The sequence below is a fragment of the Solenopsis invicta genome, chromosome 15 (assembly GCF_016802725.1).
Source record: "Solenopsis invicta isolate M01_SB chromosome 15, UNIL_Sinv_3.0, whole genome shotgun sequence".
NCBI classification, from domain to species: domain Eukaryota; kingdom Metazoa; phylum Arthropoda; class Insecta; order Hymenoptera; family Formicidae; genus Solenopsis; species Solenopsis invicta.
In genome coordinates this window covers 9,854,812-9,874,495 of record NC_052678.1, presented here as the reverse complement: position 1 = coordinate 9,874,495, position 19,684 = coordinate 9,854,812, and the positions used below count along the sequence as shown (strand labels likewise).

At 38.2% G+C, this 19,684-nt stretch overlaps 3 protein-coding genes across 4 annotated transcripts; 1 reads left to right on the top strand and 2 right to left on the bottom strand.

The window, feature by feature from the left end:
• Positions 1–5,767: 5,767 nt before the first annotated feature.
• LOC105195307 (ubiquitin-conjugating enzyme E2 J2) lies at positions 5,768–9,123 on the bottom strand. The gene is made up of 4 exons (XM_011160685.3): positions 8,273–9,123; positions 7,951–8,185; positions 7,753–7,881; positions 5,768–7,392 (listed from the first exon to the last, which is right to left on the bottom strand). Exons 1-4 carry the CDS (start codon positions 8,395–8,397, stop codon positions 7,186–7,188), a joined length of 696 nt encoding a protein of 231 aa, XP_011158987.1. The 5' UTR covers positions 8,398–9,123; the 3' UTR covers positions 5,768–7,185.
• A 673-nt stretch (positions 9,124–9,796) lies between these two features.
• Positions 9,797–11,896, top strand: LOC105195335 (transmembrane protein 98). The gene is made up of 4 exons (XM_011160714.3): positions 9,797–10,316; positions 10,384–10,493; positions 10,710–10,842; positions 10,912–11,896. The coding sequence occupies exons 1-4, from the start codon at positions 10,161–10,163 to the stop codon at positions 11,185–11,187; spliced, it is 675 nt and encodes a 224-aa protein (XP_011159016.1). The 5' UTR covers positions 9,797–10,160; the 3' UTR covers positions 11,188–11,896.
• Positions 11,897–11,912: 16 nt separating this feature from the next.
• Positions 11,913–15,802, bottom strand: LOC105195318 (ATP-binding cassette sub-family F member 2). 2 transcript variants are annotated; one of them, XM_011160696.3, is made up of 9 exons: positions 15,715–15,802; positions 15,123–15,313; positions 14,075–14,478; positions 13,823–13,986; positions 13,514–13,741; positions 13,041–13,428; positions 12,766–12,957; positions 12,490–12,693; positions 11,913–12,406 (listed from the first exon to the last, which is right to left on the bottom strand). In XM_011160696.3, exons 2-9 carry the CDS (start codon positions 15,301–15,303, stop codon positions 12,263–12,265), a joined length of 1,905 nt encoding a protein of 634 aa, XP_011158998.1. In that variant the 5' UTR covers positions 15,304–15,313; positions 15,715–15,802; the 3' UTR covers positions 11,913–12,262. The 2 variants fall into 2 exon arrangements, with proteins under 2 accessions (XP_011158998.1, XP_011159005.1); XM_011160703.3 differs by having other exon boundaries at positions 15,613–15,754.
• Between the last annotated feature and the right edge of the window lie 3,882 nt (positions 15,803–19,684).

Below are 19,684 nucleotides of genomic sequence, written 5' to 3'. Positions count from 1 at the left end.
AATTTACCGAACACCGTTTGGCGACGGCGACGGCCCTAATGGATTATAGACATGCCAGTGCAAATATTATTGCAAGCTGACGGAACCGTGCAGCAACGCCCAGCCCGGTGCCATTGGTCCAGAGCTATGTCATCGCGATACGCCCGCGCCAATCGGAACGGGATGCTGGGCCTTCTCTCGTCACTTCAGCCTCGGATCCAGAGATGCTTCGAGGCGCGAGAATGCGAAATCGCTAAGCGGTTTTGTAATCGTTACTCGTCGCGTTCAAGGCGACTGTGCATTCCTATCCAAATATATCGAAAATCAACATTTTCAAATTTTAATTATAAAATCGATTCTTATCTCGATGCTTGATGAATTTTTATTTATGCTAAAGAAACCCAGGAAAAAAAACAACCTTCCATTTTCCTCTTTGTACTTAAATACATGCATCTTGAAATTTTTGTACTAAAAATAATTAGATCGATTACGTTAATCGAAGAGGAGAAAGATAATCTAGAATATCTCTCATAAATAAAATAAATAAAAATAAATTAATAAGCTTTTGCGAATAATTTTGTTGCCGAACGTTACATCATGAATTATATATGTGCACTTGTGTAAATATTTTTAAAAGAAATTATTCCTGCCATTTCTTTCATTAAAGCTATTTAATGTAACTTCCTTAATTTTCTTAACGTAATAATGAAGCGTATTTCAAATCTTTGAACTTACCTTAATATTTTTAATTAATGAATTTTAGTATCTTCTGACATGGAGTTAGGATTATTGCGTGTTTAAGACACCACGTAGGCGTCTGCGTTTTGTACCGTAACGTCATCCGACCTACGACATGGTGTGTATATGCAATGGCAAGGTACAAAAAGCAGCAGCGTACGTAACGCGGTGACATTAAACATCGGAACTCGTAAAAGCTCCGGTATAATCGGCGTCTGGAGCCGCTGGAAGGATTTCCATCGGCCTCACGCGTTCGTAAATAAAGCGTCACCGGGTGCGCGGTGGGTCCGCTCTATGTTTAGTTTAGGCGGTTTCTCAGATTCCCAGGATCACCACGAAAAGCAAAGAAAAGAGAAAGAGACAGGTTTTCCACCATCACTACTCCACAGTTACAATCCAATTCTCACGACTGTCCTTGAGAACAATGAGAAAATAAATTGCGTTATTCCTGAATTGTAATATTAATGATGGACAAAATACTGACAATGAGTACAAAAGTAATTTTCCCCGCGTTGTTTACCTTCACTTATTCGTTGAATTGCTTAAAAATAAAAAATTTAGATTATATATAATTTTTAAAATAATACAATATAATATATAAATTCGTGTGTGTCTGTTAACAAATCGAGAGATGTCAGATAGAGAGTTCGACGGGAAAGGCGAATGGCGAGCGAAGGTGTTGCGGGCGACGTCGCCGGCACAAACATCTGTTCCCTGTCTTTTCCTACTGAATCACCACGATTTCTGTCACTCCTTTCGTTTTCCTCGGGATGATGAATCGCCCGTCGTTAGTGGCGGCCACGCGGTCCGCACACCCTTCTCCATGCGCGCGTTCCTCGGCATGTATATGTATTTATATCTGAATAGGACCAATTCTCTCTCTCGACGGCGAGCACTTATATACGGTTTTATCGTCGGCAGTAAACCGTTTCGCGACCAGATTATATAGCTCTCTTTCTCTTTTCTCTATACGATGGACTAGGTGAGTACGTGGTTAACCATCGTGGGGAACCACCGTGCCAGTTCCGGTGCGAGAGTCCGCGATGAAGCGACCACGTGGATTGAGAGACGTCGTCGCGTATGAAAATAGAAGCGTGCGAAAAATCCCCCACGGAAAGCCGATGTATAAAATAAATAACAATATGTACGGAATAAACGAATGTACTCTCAAAAAAGTGTTTAATTTTAAGATATTAAAATATTTTGTTGCCGTCTCTATTTTTTAAATTATATACTTGAAAGCGTTTTAGTTTTAAATGCTGTTTAGATTTAAAACACTCAAGTGTTTAAAAGTGAAATCTTTAATCGTTAAACGTTTTAGTGTTTTAAATACTATTTAAAACTAAAGTATTTTTAAGTATTTAAAAATAAAAAAATAAAACATTTTAATATCTTAAAATTTATAAACTCATCTTTTTCAGTGTATAACTAGTAAATAATAAATAATAAAGTAAATAATAAATATAGATTCAATATAAATAAAAATCGTTTCGTGTCAAATTTCCGGTTGCTATCAAACAGTAAAAAATTTCGTGCTGTGAAAATTTAACTCAGAATCGTTTTCTCGACTAATTGTGTCGTTTTTCAAAACGCGACAAGACGCGCGTCTTGTTAAATTGACAAATCAGGTCGCGCCGGCCCTTAGTTACGATAAATCATTGCCACGGTACAAGCAATTTTTGCCATGACGTTCCACTCCGTACTCCCAAAACTCGAAAAAGTATCAGCGCCGCAACACAAACGCGACGCGGCGGCCGCTGGCAGCTCATTAAGTCGCGTAATGAGGTCGTTCCTACAGTTAATTATCCCGGAGACGGTTTTCGATGGTCGTGCTCCCGTTCCCTTTCTCCCTTTTTTTTTTGCCTTTCCGTTGCGATTGCGTCCCACCTACTAGAGACCGAGAGCGTAAAATGATTCCATGAACCATTTCTGGCCCGATTGACGACACCCTAAATCACCCTCACGGGAGAGCTCTCATCTCGCCAGTTTCCGGTATATCAAACGGACGCGTAAGCTGTTGAGTCCGAACTGTAAGCCGATTACTGGTAGCAATTCAGAGGCGATCTAAATCAACGCCTCGAGACTGCACTTTGATTCAACGTGCTTTGACCAGTGACTACTAGAAATTATTTTTATATTGAATTAATTTAATAAAAATGATTTTTACACTGAGAGAAACAATATTTCACGATAAAAAAAATTATTTATTCAATCCCAATAGTTTATTTACTTGCAGTCTAATTAAAAGTTTTTTAATTGAAATATTTATGTAAAATTAAGAAAATATTTACTGTTAGACTATTTTTATATTCAAAATAATCAGATTTTTTAATCTGAGAAAACAATTAAATTAAATTTAATAATATGATTAGGTTACTATAAATCATCTTAATAAAAACTTTAATATATGCAAAATAAAAACTCGAGAGTGAAAGAGAGAAAACTGATTATTTAAATCATATAATAAAAAAAATAATCGCATAAGGTGTTGTGTGTAGAACTTATTCCTGCTAGTCAATGTCTTGAATACTTACTCTCCTCTTTCTCCTATTACTACTGTACGTATCTAATATTGTCCTCCTTCCCTCCTTATTGTCATGCATTCATTTATATTCATATGATAGCCTTAGTTTAAACCGGTTTTCATACATAACACTTTCAAATTTTTTATTTTAACACAAGTGAAAAAAAAAAGTAGCAATAATTATCCTGAACAGTCGCCCTATGTTTTATGTTGAAAACCACTTTCGGCTATAAAGAGCGCGTTCTATTTTGAGATACATAAATTCACAGGAAAAAAGCGATAACCATCGCATCTGTCTCCCTTATATTAGTTCAATAACTTCGACTGCCCGTTTTCTCGGCTCTGGAAAATTCTGGACCTCCAAAAGCGATCTCAATAAACGCGCGCATCACAGATATGTGTTATATACCGCGTCCAGCATCCTGCTGTGGGTGCCATGTGCATCTTATTTACGCAGGATTCGAAGCGAGACCGAGTGTCCTGGCGCCTCTCTCGATGATTTACACGTCAAGGGGGCGGACGCGTTGCCGACGCGGAAGGGTGTTCCGGCTGAGGGTGGAGATTACAGATGCGGCTTCTTAACGGCGAGACGGCCGGGAAGCGACTGGCCGAGTACACGCGAGTGCGACTTCCTTGTTATTACGCGGTCGAATAAATTGCTGTTTGCTTCTTTTGCGGGATGTTTTTCCGGATTAAAGCGGATCGCGTACGGACACGACGACGGGATTAACACCACACATCCTCAACATGTGCCGACCGGTTCGTTGTTGGCGGAAGATGAACGAGCGTTAAAACGGAATATCAAGATATTAATAATAATTTTTATACACTGAGAAGAAATAGTTGTTAACTTGATTAAACTTTTCAGTTTAAGTATTTATATATTTGGTTTAACTATATGTATATAAATAGTTGAACTTAAATACTTGAAATGAAGAAATTCAATCAAGTTGAAAAAATTTAGTATTATTAACAACTTTCTTTTCCGTGTAATAAAATGTCATTAATGATATGACGTAAAAGTATAAAAATTAAAAATAAAATTACAAAAAGATTATCCGAACGAAATTATTTTAAATTTCTTTACGCTATATCGCACTCAAGTAATTGTTCCATGTTTCAAAGGCATGCAAATTGCAATTTGTTTACTAATAAAGTTTAACACGAAACGCAGATACGTGCGCGTATATTCCCTGTAATCGTGGGCGAGTTTAAACAGAAGCTGAAACGAAAAGTTAACGTACACATCCGCGGGGAGGAAAGGGACACTGAAAGAGTTAATAAACAGTCACTAACGCGGAGAGGAGCGTCGTGAAAGCCACGGATTTATCCACGGCCCGGGTGTAAGGGGGCGTAAACACGACATTCGACAAGAAGACGTTGCGTGCTCGGTTCACAGGACGCGTCCTTCCTCCCGAGCGCACCCAGACAACGAGGCATTCAGTGGCCGCGATTCTAACAGTTTACCGGAACGGTAAACCGCGCGCCAACCACCGAGAGAATACTCGCTGTCTCCCTGTTCGCGTTCCGGCGATAAGTCGATAGACGAGCTTCCTCCTCTCGTTCGCGAAATGCCTTTGTAACAGGAGTCCCTTTGAGTGGTGAGATGCAATCCACCGCGTTCCAATTCGTTTTCAGATCCATACATCTTCGTGGATTATTAAAAGGACTAGAGTAAATGGTCTAATTACTGGCTGTGTCCAAAATACTGGAAATCTGATTTGGATTGGTTAAATTAAATCTTTTACTTTTAGTGTTGTGACAATTAAGTAGATTTCTTAAAAATACAAGCAAAATTAAACAATTATAATTATATAATAACGTAATTTATATATTCGAAAAGGTATTTATAAAAAGCGCGCATGAGATAGAATTTCAAGTTTAAGACACTGTCAGTAATTGGATTATTTATCCTAGAGGATCAGATTGCTCAAAAATCTTTGACAATTTTTTGTGACGAGCTGAAACATATGAAAATATACAAAAGTGAAGTTTTGGGAATATTTATAAAGTAATATAAAGTAAAAAAAGTTATTTCTTTATTAACATGTATTTAGATATTGACATTTATTTTTTACATATATTAACATTTATTAACATATGTTTAAGAGTAAAAAATTTACTTTTTTTATTAACATGTTATTTCAATTATATGTATTTATATATTTATATAAATACATATAACTGAATTATTCGGTATCTTTTTCAGTCATTTTTTAATGTTATCATTTATGTGCAATGCTACATTTGTTTGTTATAAAAAATTGTCAAAGACGACTATTAATTTTTGAGCAATCCAATTCTTTGGTTTCTTTAACAGCTGCTGAAAAAGTTTGTTAGCTGCGAGAAGAATTGCTCTTATTGAATCAATACTGCTAATCTAAAATTTCAACGGTGCTCGTTTTATCTTTGCGCAAGTCTTTAAAATATGTCGTAAATTTTCTAGTTTTGATACGCAATTGGATTTTTATAGCGAGGGATCGAATGGATAACTGATTCGATGAGGCAGTCTTGAAATGCGCGATATTTCTTAGGTAAGTAAACTATATTCCGTACGCTTACAGTAATAATAACATGTAGATATTTACATTACTTCGCCGTAATCATTTAATTACGATACGCATATATGTTTATACATACAACGGCAGAATAGAATATGTATAAGCATAACTGTGAAATTGTCTTATCACACTTTTAAAAGAGTATGCAATAAAATTGAAGATTAATGGCTCGTAGAAATTGATCGATAAAGATACAATGATGAAGTAAAATCCTCGATAAATTAAAATCTTAATCGATAAAAAAGTAAATGTATCATGTGTATTAAACAACTATTCTACCAACAAAATGATTACTGGTAAAGATTATCGTTATATCAAAAAGAAAGAGAATTAAATATTGATTCTGTTTTCAATATGTTCGAATCATAATTTACTTTTTTTAGTTTCGCAAAATTTTTATTTTTAGTTTTTTTCGATATTATAGTCATGGAAGAGCGAAAATTTATTTAACGTATTTTTTATGTCAATTGAGGAAGAAATACCATCCAATTGGAAGAAATTGACGAAAAAACAACACTATACGAGCCCTTTTAATCGGCATAAACGAGAAACGTATCAACAGCAAAATTTTTAAGAGGAAGTCGAGATAATCACTGATGACGCAATGGATAGTTACAATTCGCTTTTATGTAATAGTGTAGAGACGTTTATTACATCTCTATCACCTCCGTTCTTATAATATATTTACAAAACGGGCTCGTTCCGTTCATGGAACAGCTGCAAAGCGCATCATAAATGCCGAAATTGAGTTTTAGTTTTCGATTTAATTTCATTGGCACAATGTGCAATAAATTTGTGCATTTCTATCAAAGAGATTCGCGATAAATGGGGCTGGACAAATGTTTCGTAGAACACATACTTCTCCGAATGCATTTGAATACAATCATAAAAGCGTAGAAAATTCAATGAAAGGAAGGATGTTGTCAGCACCGCAAAGAAGGAACTTGGTTTCCCCAGCTATGGGTTACGGCCCAAAGAGAGCAAATTCGATATAAGAAAAGCGGGGAAGCCACTGCGATTAAACGTTGTTTTGTCTTACGCACGTTGTCTCGTGCGAATCAGAGAGATTACGAATCGTACTTCTTCTTGTTAACAGCTAGAGCGCGCAGAGAATTTGCGAATATAATACAGCTTGTACTTACAATTGACCCTCGATATAAAAAAAGAGTCTATGAAACTATCCACAGTTTACTGGCAAAGGTTCCAAGCCGCGTGGAACCGAAATGACGCTCGTCTGCACGAAAGATTAGTAAAATGAATAACAGGAGCCCATGTCTTCCGTGTAGTCTCCCTTTTTCCAGGATGTACGTATACAGTTGTCATGACTTTCTCCCTGTCACTCATGCTCGTTGTAGCTTGAAATATACACAGTCCGACTCTGACTTATTCCATAGCTATGCTCTTCAGCACGTAGTTCACTGTGTACGCAAATGCTGCAAAACCGATGATGACAACGATATTGGCCAGCGCATTGTGCAGTGGGCTATGTTCCCTCTGAAATTGGTCTCGTATCAATGAGGAGACTTCGGACGCAGTGGACTGATGCCTCGCTTGCTTCTCTTTCCGACGTTCCAGCTCCGATCTGATCGTCTACAACATAATATGACGTCAATTAATGATATATTCTAACCTATATATTCTAACCTATTAGTTTTCCACCTTTTTCTCTTTTGAATTTTTAGGCCCGTGATTTTTGCATCTAGTTCCAATTTTTAGAATTCAAAAATTATAGAAAATAAGTTTAAAGTTAATCTACATTGGTGCAAACCAGCCTAAAAGATCTTACAGAAGTATTTTGAGAAATATTAGCCAGGCAAAAAAGTTGCAAAGATGCTGTTCTATAAATAAATAGGATGAGAAGGAATTCAGTAAAATTCAGCAATAATATGCTATCGGTACAGGTTTCATTCACTAAACTCATGAATTTTACTGATTTAATGGTTTCAATACCTCGACAGTTTCTGGAAAAAGTTCACAGAACATCTTGTCCCTCAGATTATATTCTAAGCTCTGCCAAGCCAGTTGCCTCTTTTCATAATCCGTTGTATTAATACTACCGAGCGTGGGACTCTTCTCAATCTGCAAATGCAAGACAGTAACTACTAGATCTCTTCTCGAAGTTGCATTGTCAAGAAACCAGGAATTTACCATAAAGCTGAGCAAGCCAGTAAGAATGGTGGACACGCTCCACGCTGGATTCCATGTATCTGGGTGAAAATCGGAAATGGACAGGCACAGTCTCGTATTCACTTTAAATCGGCCGTTAGGAGTGGTCATGTAAATGCTAGGAGGTTGGAATGGAAACTCTCCTGGAAATATGAGTTTCCCATGATAAAAGCCACCCTCGTATGGAGTCTTTTCTGGTCCTCTGACCACGTAATGCCTACAAGCAGAAGATTATACATTAAATCACACGCGAGCAGCGCGATCGACGAGCAGCTCGTTTAAGAGCTAGAGAGTTCAAACTTGCCATTCCAGAATATTGGAAGGCACTGGCTCCGCGAGGACATACGGCACTGGATCCCTTTTAAGACGCAGATAGTCCTGTTTCAATCTCTGCGTCGCACTGTTGGTTTTACTGTTCATCCTTACCATGGAGCTTGATGTTGCTCGTAAACGGACACGGTCAAAAGTCCCTCGCACTCACGTCGTGATATCTCCTCCGCTCGAAGTAAAAAAAACAAACAGATTTCTCGCCGAGGAACCCTAACCCTTCGCTTTCGCACTCGTATCGACGTTTATAGTTTTACAGGCCGGAGTCTTACTCGCACTTCGCACTAGTTCTCGTTCTCTCAGCGTCGTCGAGTCGCGCGTCCTTCGGGTTGCATTGCAAGCGTCCACGTGGAATCAAACGGCCGTTGTGACGTTTCCCAGAGCGGAGAGAGACGGTGCGGCGACACGAGGGTAGGGTTACGTCGCGTGGAATGACGAACGTGGGAATGGGGCGACGACTTGCGAGAGACGCCCGGAAAGAGTAGCGCTCGACTGGCTCGACTATACTTGGACGGCGAGATAAGCGGTCGAGCTAGTGACGTACCACGTCAGTGGTATGCGAACGCACGCGACCGCCGGTCGTGACGAAACGCAATTCGCGGACAGCGCGGCCAGCCCTCGCGCGACAACGAGAAACATCTGACTGCAAGATCCACCGAATTAATTCATCCCCAGGCGCAGGGTTACCACGCTGTCGTGCGGAAACTGCGTAATGCGTGATCTCGCGCGTTACGAAACAACCTATCCGCGAGATCGCTGAATGAATCGCGATGGAACGCGACTAGCGCGTGATTTTTGAAGGCTCTCCCAGCGTGAATGCGAGGCTATTCATTCGAAACACACGGACACGTGACATAACAGTACTTTTAAATAAAATAAAAAAAAAATCAAACATCAGTTTGAAGAAAGTAGACACGCGCGTTTACGAAATATCTGAATAATAGTAAATTTAATTATATTACGAACTGTTAAAATTAAAAATTTAATAATACTACCCAAAGAACATTTATCATAAATATTCTGAAGATTTAGTTTTAAGAAATATGTTGTAAAGATTTTATAGAAATTTTTTATAAAAAAGTTTTAGAAACTATATAATAAATAAAATGTTCGTTATAATTTTTTTCATAAACTTCAATTTTAAAAATGACAAGTACAAATTTTCATGGACATATATTTAAAATATTTCAATCATTTTCATCAATGTCTTATGCTGTCTGGATAGTGTATTGCTAGATAAATTAATCAAGTTAATGATTGAAATTATTATTTGATACAAAATTTAGAATTGAAATAAAGTTAGAATTACAGAAAGCAAAAGTTCTAATTACACAATTTATCGTTCCTAATCTAATCTTTCCATCTATAACATAAGAAATATATTCATATCAATTAACTCTTTCACCATTAATTTTTGCTATAAAAATAGTACAGATATTTACCGATTAATATTCATCTTAACTAATAAAGATTAACTTTTTTCTCGATTTATTTTTTATCTTGTTCTGGTTATAAGAATTAGAAAAAGATGAAAAGTTAAACCAAGAGTAAACGTATATTGACAAATGGAAATGGGTTTAATCAAAGTTTGGTCAAAGTCACTCTAAATATTTCGCGTGCCTGGCGTCTCCAGTTGTTGATTTCGCGCGATGAACGGGGCTTAAGACCCGTGACAGTCGCTGCCTCCCACCGTCGTCGCCCATCACCGGGAGAGTGGATCGCGACGCTGCGTGATTGTTGACATTTTGCTTTGAATACCAATGTAAATTCGGTTAGCTATTGACGCCGTCACTCCGCTTCGGAGGTTTGTGGTGACACTTTGATTCACCAGGTCGATAAGTGTCATTCTTCAACTTATCCTGACCATGAGCTCGTCGTTATCCATGAGCAACGCTGGACCACCAGCCACCGCCACTGGTATGGAGACAGTGGTGGCGGTCGCTCTGGGTGCACTTGCCGCGGTGTTCCTCGGCGCGCTTCTAGTGCTCCTGGTTATCTGCCGCAGACAACGCTGCTATTACGTGAGTAAAGTTTGGTAACGGGATGCTAGGAAATTGGGAGAGAAACAACAATCTTGGTCGTTTTCAGAATCAGAAGGACTCCGCGGAGCTCAGTTCAGACCTGCTCGAGGGAGAGAACATCACTGGCTTGGGATTAGACGTGTGGGAGAGCGAAGAGTGGCTAGCGGGTGCTGAAAGGTAAGAAGTAACAAAAGTAACAGATAACATCATATGCAATATTCTATCATTGAATGAGTTTGTAAATATCTTGGCATATCTATTAACATAAATTCAAGCTGTGAAAAATGTAGCAAGCAATATCTGTATCAATATTCGCGTCTTTGTACATCATTAATTTTACGAAAGTTTAAACATCATATTGCTTGTTAGAGAGGTAATACTTTTATGTTATAGGTGGGTAGATGATGCCACTGGTTTAGCTCCACCTTGCATAGCAGTACTCCGATCTTGTCACGCTCTTGCAGCCAGTCTCACCACCATCGCCGGAACTGTCAACAGCAATACCGTTCCGCTAGAGATAGTGGACGTAAGTGCGCCCGTGCTCCATATTATTATTCCGTTGCTCCTTTTACTAAATTTTGTTCTTATTGCACAGGTTGCCCGACGTATACCACCTCGCGTGGACGACGTTGTTCGCAGTCTGTATCCACCGTTGGACGCTAGATTATTGGAAGCCAGGGTAGCAGCTCTGGTGTTGGCGGTGACCCACTTGGCGCTAGTGACCAAGCATGGCGTGCCCAAGAATCAGGCTAGGAAGCTGGCATTCATCGATCAAGCTCTGAATGACATGGATACGCATCTGCTAGTGCTGAGAAATGCAGCGCTGGCTCAAGAAGTGGCTTGTTCCATTCCGGCCTCTACGCCAGTTTGAATATATGTCAATTGATTTCGTGACAAAGTCGAATCTCTCTCTCTCTCTCTCACAGTATTTGTAATCATCAAGTTTATCTTTAGCTTTGTTCTCATTGTTACATCGGCAGCAACGGAAGCTGTATGTAATACGGTCACTAGATTTGTAAATAGCGTACACGTTGAATACATTTTGAGTATCTGACCAACAAACACGCGAAAATGGATCATAAATGATCTCAAGGCACAAAATGAACTAAAGTTCGAGATTACTGCAAGGAAAAAACTTGTCAGTGCTTTATGTCAATTATCGTTATTACTATAAAAAGAGAATGCATATAAATATATTAGGTGTGTTTGTGTACATATGTATATATATTACACATACACACACATATATATATATATCTAATATATACATATATATACGTACACAGCACATGTTGAAAGAGTATCGTGAGGAATATATTTTAATAAGTTTTTAAAACGCGGTGAAAATTCGCCAAGATATCTCTTGATATTTTGACAATACACAGAGATATACAAAAATGACGTCTTCCATGTTATATTATCGTAGTTATTTATATACGTACACGAATAAAAATGTATTTTGGGACTATATAATCGATCGTACCTGCGTAATGTTTGTACACGTTACAGTTTATATTCCTGAAGATAATCAAGTTGTTTTATACTGTAGCAGGAATTTATAATGAAGATGATCGTCAAAGAGAAATTACTGAGTTCTTTCGTCCTCTTTTTATATATATACTTATTATTATATATAAATAAATTGGCGATTTATTTAAATTTAATCTGTACTCTCTTGCAATATGCACGGATTTTCAAATTTCTAGATTTCTATCGTGATTGAGTTGCGCCACAACAACCTGCGGGTTGTCAAATAAAAGGATTAATTTCGGTCTAATACTTCAATAAATTAACTAAGTAATCCGATCACTGACGTGCTACACAAAGCAGCATGTACAGTGCCGATTAGCATGTTACAATTTTTAGAAAAAAAAAGATTCCTATAAATGCAGAGGCGTGGTGCACTGGAAAGAGAGAAGCGGATCGCGATCGCAGTACTGCCTCCATTATTTTCCCCGATTCGCCAAGTCCTTCTGTCGCTTTTGGTTGTCGGACAGGACCTTGTCCTTGAGATGTTCCTTGTAATCCAAAATATTGCCACTCCATTTTGTAACCGCTCCATTCTCACATACCCATATCTCTTCAGCGACCTAAATACCAAGTATATAGAAAGTATGTTCACAGAGCTTATTGCTTTGACAAACTGAATAAAGCTATATAAAAATACACGTACCTGATTGATCAATCTGAAGTCATGCGATACGAGAACCATCCCACCGTCGAAGTCATTGATGGCGTCGGCGAGTGCATCGATCGTTTCCATGTCCAAATGATTGGTAGGCTCGTCGAGTAGCAACAGATGAGGCACTTGCCAAGCCAGCCAGGCAAACACAACGCGACAACGTTGACCATCGGACAATTGACGAATAGGGCAAACCTAAAAATAGGATATAATTAGCATATTCGTTTGTTCTTTATTTCAAGTTTCATTATTTAATCAATTGCATACCTGTTGACGTCCAGTTAAACCGTAGCGGCCAATAATCTTTCGCATTTCTTCACGCTCTTTCACCTCGGGGAAAGCCTTCAGCATGTAATCGAGTGGTGATATATCCAAGTCCAATAACTCGTGTAAGTGCTGGTGATATCTACCAATTCGAAGATGGCTGTTCTTGCGAATCATACCGCTTGTTGGTACTAACTGCAATGTAAAAATATCTTGTCAAGACAAAATATCAGGTACCACATTTACTAATAGTAAAATGTACACTCGCGCGAACGTACATCACCATACAGCAGTTTCAGCAGGGTGCTCTTTCCTGCCCCGTTTGGTCCAACTAATGCGATTCTAGTATCCAAATCAATTCCAAATTCCAGATTCTTGTAAATCCAAGGCGCGTCCTCATTGTAACGAAAACTAACGTTCTGCACCATGATAACCGGCGGCGGAATTGTTCCGCACGAAGGAAAATAGAAATTCAGCACTTTGTCATTAATAACCTTTTCTGTCAGACCTTGCGCCACCATTTTCGCCAAAGTTTTTTCTTTCGATTGAGCCTGTCTGGCCAATTTCGCTGAACCATGACCAAAACGCGCGATATAATTTTTCATATGTGCAATCTGATCCTGTTCCCAGTTATATTGCTTCGCTTGATTTTCAAGCAATTCCATTCTAAAAAAAAAGAAAGGAGACATAAAGCAATGTAACATTGTTAGAAATAATTTATTAACGTGTTATAGCGTCTTTCTTAACTTACCTCGTTTTCACGAATGCCTCATAATTACCAGTATAGTATTTCAATTGCTTTTTATTGACATGGATGATATTGGTACAAATACCATTAAGGAAATCTTGAGAGTGAGAGATTATAACGAGAATTCGTTTATACGTTTTGAGTTCTTCTTCTAACCATACGCAAGCATCAAGATCGAGATGATTGGTTGGTTCGTCGAGTAACAACAAATGCGGTTTTACATATAGTGCTCTGTAAAAAAATTTTTAATTATAAAAAAAATCAGTTAACAAGAGATATTAAGAATATTTCTTATTTAACATATTTCCATACCTAGCGAGAGCTATGCGCATTCTCCAACCTCCTGAGAAGTCTTTGGTAGGAGTTTTTTGCATTTTTGCAGTAAAACCCAAACCATGTAAAATATGAGCAGCACGAGCTTCTGCCGTGTCGGCAGCCATATCATCTAATCTTTCATACACATCCATAAGTTGTTCCTGCATACAGCAAGGTTGTAAGTAAAAGCTATTGTTCTTTTTCTTTATAAAGAGATTTCTTAACAAAAACATCAATTCATGAACTAACCTGAGCATCTTCCTCATCGCAATCTATTAACTCTTCGGCAAGCTTCTCTAATCGCACGCGTTCCTCGTCAACCTCCATCACGCATTCCAGAGCTGTTTTATTGCTTGCAGGCATTTCTCTAGTCAAATGAAAAATATCTATTTGCTCCGGGATAGGAACTTCGCGGTTTCCTAATACCGCCAACAATGTAGACTTCCCAGAGCCATTTAGACCTAATAAACCGTAGCGTCTACCACAATTTAACTCCAACATGGTGTCTTGCAGCAATTCACAGCCATGGAAAGTAATAGAAAAGTTAGATATCTTTATGTCTCGGCTGCGTGGATGCGAAGCCAGCGAGCCCGTGCACGAACGTGCTTCTGCATTCAATCTGGCATCTTGCTCTAATTTCAAACATAATGCCTCTGCAAACATATATCATTGTGTATGTTAACAGATATTCAATGAAATAGGTATGTTTATAGGCATAATTGCAAAGGTTGTTTCAAAGGTAAAGATATTGTGTTTACAGAGCTTATACACAAACTTTTCTATTTAATACTAATTATTACACTCTATTGTGTGAACATGTACAATAATAAATATATAATTTGGTTGTAACTATAAAAAATCACAAATATTACAAAATATCATATTAAGTTAATATATAAATTTCTTGAAGCCTGTATTAAAACATTAAAATTATCTTCTTCACATTTTCAAAATCAATTTATTTTGTCGTAAGATACTTGTGTAATTGTATCAAAAAAACTTTTGAAAAATTTTATCCTGTGATATTTACAATCTATTAACATTGAAACAATGGCATTTTGAAATGTCAAATCAAAAATCTTTGAACAAAAATTGTTTTTTAAAAATCTCTAAAAATAATCTATTTATAATAAATTGAATATCATATTAATAATAAAATATCTTAGGGATTTTAATTTTAAATTTAATCAGGTCTTTATATAAACGTCGGTTGTAACGCGTCATTCGAGAATGATTGAAGCAGTGTATTGGATCTTGTAAGGCGGGAAAAGCAACGGTCACATTCCTCCGTTTTTACCTTCGGTGCTAATAGCCGTGCCGTTGGTGCCGTTCTGCAAGTCTCCCAACGCCGGGCTTTGTTCTTTGCCATCCTCGGTCGCCCTCGTCTGATTATTGCTCTGCGGCTTCTTGCCGGACTGCCTCGCTTTTGCGGCCTCCTTCTTCTTCTGCTGCTGCTTCTTCTTCGCGTCGGACGGCATTGCCTTTCACCTGGAATTCATCAGCGGTTGCGGTTACGGTCTTCGTGACGTGAGGGAAGTCGCAGGAGGGCCGCGGTGAGTTTTCGCGCGTTACGTAAGGCATAGGTTAGGAGAATTCGCGGGCACGTGCGTTATTCGTCGAGGAAAAGGAAGAGAGGACCGACGCGCGACGTCACATCGCCGCAAAACGATCGCGACACCAAATGGAACGACACGAGAGGAAACGAGGGACGGGACCGGATGGGATGAGCGATGAGCGGCGAACGGCCGCAGCTCACGAGAGCAGCGAACTTCGGGCAGAGAGCTTACCTCTGGACGAACAAACGAGAATTTATAACGTCGCGACGCTACCCGCTATTAGTAACCTCTGCGACCACAAGTGAAATTACGTTCGCGACTAATTATGCGTACCTAATTGTGCGCCAAAAAGCGGACGATCCGTGCGACACGCGAACCCACACGTGCGTCGGACGAATGGAGGCAAAACCGTCAAACTCATGGCAGAGTTTACCAAGTCGGCGCACAGATGGCGCGACGTGTACCGAAAGTCGCTTTATAGAAGACGTGGCTCTGGCTGCATAGAAGCGATCAGGCCTTTGTATTTTTATAATTAAAAATCTCTACAGAGAAGATTAAATTGGAACACAGTTTACGAGATACGAGCTTCTTTCTCTTCTACATTTTGATGATAGTCTATAGATTTATAAAACTTGAAAAATGCATGTTATTAAATTTGGTTTAATAATATAAGCTTGATCTAGTAACTGCTTTGCTCTCTATTTTTACAAACTTATTGTTTTCCAATTAGAAAAAGAAAAATTAATCAATATTTACAATTCAATTTTATATTTAAGATCATACATATTTTATATATTTTTTAATTAACTGCAATCTCTCGTGACAAATTAAATACTTGTATCGCTTATTTTATTCTTCTAAACATAATATCGATTATTTTTTATTACTAAAATTGCTCTATGGATATTAAATATAGTAAAAAAAGGAAACGAAAGTTCTTAACAAAAATTATTCCACCATCTCACGTAGTCGGAATTACCGTTAGAGTATTAGTGTGGGTAAATTTTTACCTAGATGCTAATTCAAGTATAATTTGTTATTAAAATTTTGACAATTTAAAATAATATTTAACAAGATTTTTTTACATTAAAATAATATATTAGCGTTCAATTATTTTAACTTTGTAAACTACAACAAGGTAGAAAAAAGTCTAAAAAAATATTCGTATAAAAGCGTAAAAACTTCTTAATTACGTAGGTGCATTTTTACCTAGAATAGTATTAACGCCAGAAAAATATGAGCAGCATTTTAGGATTAAGTAAAAAATATACGAGGGAAATTGTAGAAAAACAGGAAGAAAGAAGGAAAATTCGAGATAGATATTTGTATGTATCTACTTAAATATCGGGATAATTATTAATTGCAAAGTAGTAAATACTGCAAGTTAAAGCTGAAAGTTAATACTGTAAGTTAAAAGTTTTATACACGTCGTACATTTATATTATTAACTACGGATTTTCTCGAAAAAGTGTCGGAAAAAATAATGTTTTCTTTACAAATTGTCTTGGTGTAATCTGTTGTAATCTGTAGATCAGACACATTTATAAATAATGACCAAACTACACAGTTTCATTATTATTTCATAAGACTTTAATTAATACCTGGATATCATCGTTCGCAAATGGTGATAGTTCCAATGTACATCGATGATGCATCGTTGCATTTCCAAACGCTCGCGCTTAATAAATTATGACGTATTCATTAAGTGTAATAATTTTTATATAAAAAGGTATCTTATTTGAATGAATAAATGATCGTTATCGTCAGTACACCCCGCGATGTATGTACGCTATCGTCGACGCGAGTCTCGAGTTACATTGCGCGCGAGGTGTCGCAACCCCTTTGGTTTATCGAGTACTTCTGGATCTCCCCGATTCGGGGCCGCGTTGACCGAAGCCCGGTCAGGCCGGTCAAGGTGTGTGTTCTTTCTGATGAATGAACGAATGGATAAACGGCGGGTGGGGGACCGGGACGGAAGGGCAGGAGGGGGAGAGGAGGGCGGTAAAAGAAGACACAGACAGACTTGCGCCCCGGCAGCGGGTCCGAACGTCTGTGCCGTGCGGCCGGACGGCGATGGTGGGGGGTGGCACCGCCACGGGAGTGGAGGTGGTTCCGGGCTTAATTGCACCACATCACAGAACGTAGTATCCCCGTAGTACGTGCTGACGGGAGATGGAGGAGGGGGACGGATGCGGGGGTGTAACGTGGCCGTCGGCCGGCGCATCGGCGCGGCGTTTGTACGTAAGCCGCACGTTCGGTTCGACGTGTGCGTACGCGGTCGACCAGTGACGTACCTGTTCCACTTGTGCGGCCAGGTCGGGTCGCCGTCAATTTGTAAATTGATCCTTTCGGGTCAACGGAAGACGCGATGCGTCTCTGTTTCAAAAAAATTATATCTCTCGAAGATATTAAATCATTGAGCCAACATTTCAAAGAAAACTGCTTAAAGTCGAATGGAAAAATAGTGTGACAAATTTAGGATTATAAAATGTAAAAGATGTTTTTACGTACGGTGAAATCCGAGAGTTCTCCCACTGACCGCGAAAGGATTTTATGTGATGCGCAGCGTCATCCTCGCGTGGCGAGTTGGACAAATCTTGATGCGTTATTGCGTGTCTTAATCACGTCGTGCGTAAGTAAATGCGGTTTGCATGTCAACCGCCGTAATCTTTCACATCGTGGGTTTCGTAATGGGACCGAGTAAAAAAAAGAGGTCAAAAAGAGGTGCGTGAATGCCATCCGTCGTTCATTCAATTGTCGCAACGCTATACATTAGAGATGAGCTAACACAGTCACTTTTTCTTTCGGTATTTATCGGTTCATGGATATATAATCGGTTATTATATTTTACGCCAATTGATTTTCTCTCGTGTCGTTGAGAGTTAAATCACGAAAGTTTAATCGCAAAGAGATCAAAGTCGAAAAAACAGGCATAACGATATTATTGCACATAGATTAGCTTAATTAATATTATATATTGCAATTGGATTATTAATTAAATTTAAAGCAAATTGTAAAAAAGAAGATAAACGACGCGTCGGAAAAAGAGGAAAAATAGCTTCAAATTTTGTCGATATTAATCGAGTCAATTTATTACGATTATCTTCGACACTCAAGTTAGAGCATATATATTTTTAAGATATGATAAAATCTCTATCACAATTACTATTAAGAAATATGATGCAAGAAACAAACTCGTTGTATTATAAACATTGGAATAAAATAAAAATAATGTCGAATCTTTAATTCATATGGGTAAGCGATCTATTCTTTGCGCTTTACTGTCTTATTTAAATTACTTTTTTTTTAAATAATAATTGATATATGTAAAGTGTGCAATACACATGTCATACTTATAGGGTACGACTTATTTATAGGGTAATTATCTCTCTAATTAGCGGTCCATTACTGAATTAAAATTTGTCACTTATAATGTGATCGTGTCGTTTTCACTGCATGATGGATGTGTTGCAAGAGTTCGATAGGTTTATAATCCATCGCCGCGAAAATTTAATTTGCGGTCGATCGCTACGACTCGTCGTAAAATTTATGAGTTGACAGTTGGACTGCCGCTTCCTCGGTGAAGAATCGACATGACGTCTTCTACGCCGGGTGTTTTTGACACGAGGTGGTCGGCCCAATCGATTCCCAGGTTGGAACAGCCGAACCGGAAGTAGAACGTTTAGGCCCGTCGATAACGACAAGAAAACCAGAAGGAAAGAGAAAGAGGGAGAGGAAGCTCAAGTCACCAACTTAAGTCTAGATCTCTCGAGTCGTCAGTCGCTTTTGGAGGAAGTCACTCAACTCCTTCAACGAGAAAACGTGAACTAAATGAGATATCTTTTCCATGTAACATCAAGAAGCGCATAAATGAATGTTAAACGTTTGGCAAATTTTAACTAATTATTTTTTAGGCGCATATAAATTATTTCCTTATAAGGGAAAACAATTGAAATAGTAATATAATTTTATTACAAGAGAGAAAGAAGAGACTCTTCGCCGTTGAAAAATAAAATTGAATACTTATAGCAACGAAAAATCGTTTAACTTTCTCGTTAATCGGTTAATAAATAATTTGGCAAGATGTAAATGATGTAATGAGTCGCGAAAATGAACCTCATCGACTCGCGCATTCAAATAAACAGCTTGATAATCCCGCGAATTAAGCCAGTCATTCACTCCAAATAATCATAATTGCCCTCTCTACATTTATTGACTGTACAATTGTTCACCGTACAGTCTGAAGTGTCGTCGAAATTATTTTGATTGTCGGGCGGGGGCGATATTAATAAAATACATATTG

Excerpts from the sequence above, each read along its gene's own strand:
- LOC105195307 (XM_011160685.3), bottom strand. The coding sequence starts at position 8,397 with ATGGTAAGGATGAACAGTAAAACCAACAGTGCGACGCAGAGATTGAAA. Across the intron at positions 7,882-7,950 it reads CTGGCTTGCTCAGCTTTATG|ATTGAGAAGAGTCCCACGCT; the intron begins GTAAATTCCTGG and ends TTGCATTTGCAG. Across the intron at positions 7,393-7,752 it reads TTTTTCCAGAAACTGTCGAG|ACGATCAGATCGGAGCTGGA; the intron begins GTATTGAAACCA and ends ATTATGTTGTAG.
- LOC105195335 (XM_011160714.3), top strand. The coding sequence starts at position 10,161 with ATGAGCTCGTCGTTATCCATGAGCAACGCTGGACCACCAGCCACCGCC. Across the intron at positions 10,317-10,383 it reads GCAGACAACGCTGCTATTAC|AATCAGAAGGACTCCGCGGA; the intron begins GTGAGTAAAGTT and ends GGTCGTTTTCAG. Across the intron at positions 10,494-10,709 it reads TGGCTAGCGGGTGCTGAAAG|GTGGGTAGATGATGCCACTG; the intron begins GTAAGAAGTAAC and ends TTTATGTTATAG.
- LOC105195318 (XM_011160696.3), bottom strand. The coding sequence starts at position 15,303 with ATGCCGTCCGACGCGAAGAAGAAGCAGCAGCAGAAGAAGAAGGAGGCC. Across the intron at positions 13,987-14,074 it reads GCGATGAGGAAGATGCTCAG|GAACAACTTATGGATGTGTA; the intron begins GTTAGTTCATGA and ends TGCTGTATGCAG. Across the intron at positions 12,407-12,489 it reads ACTTCAGATTGATCAATCAG|GTCGCTGAAGAGATATGGGT; the intron begins GTACGTGTATTT and ends CTTGGTATTTAG.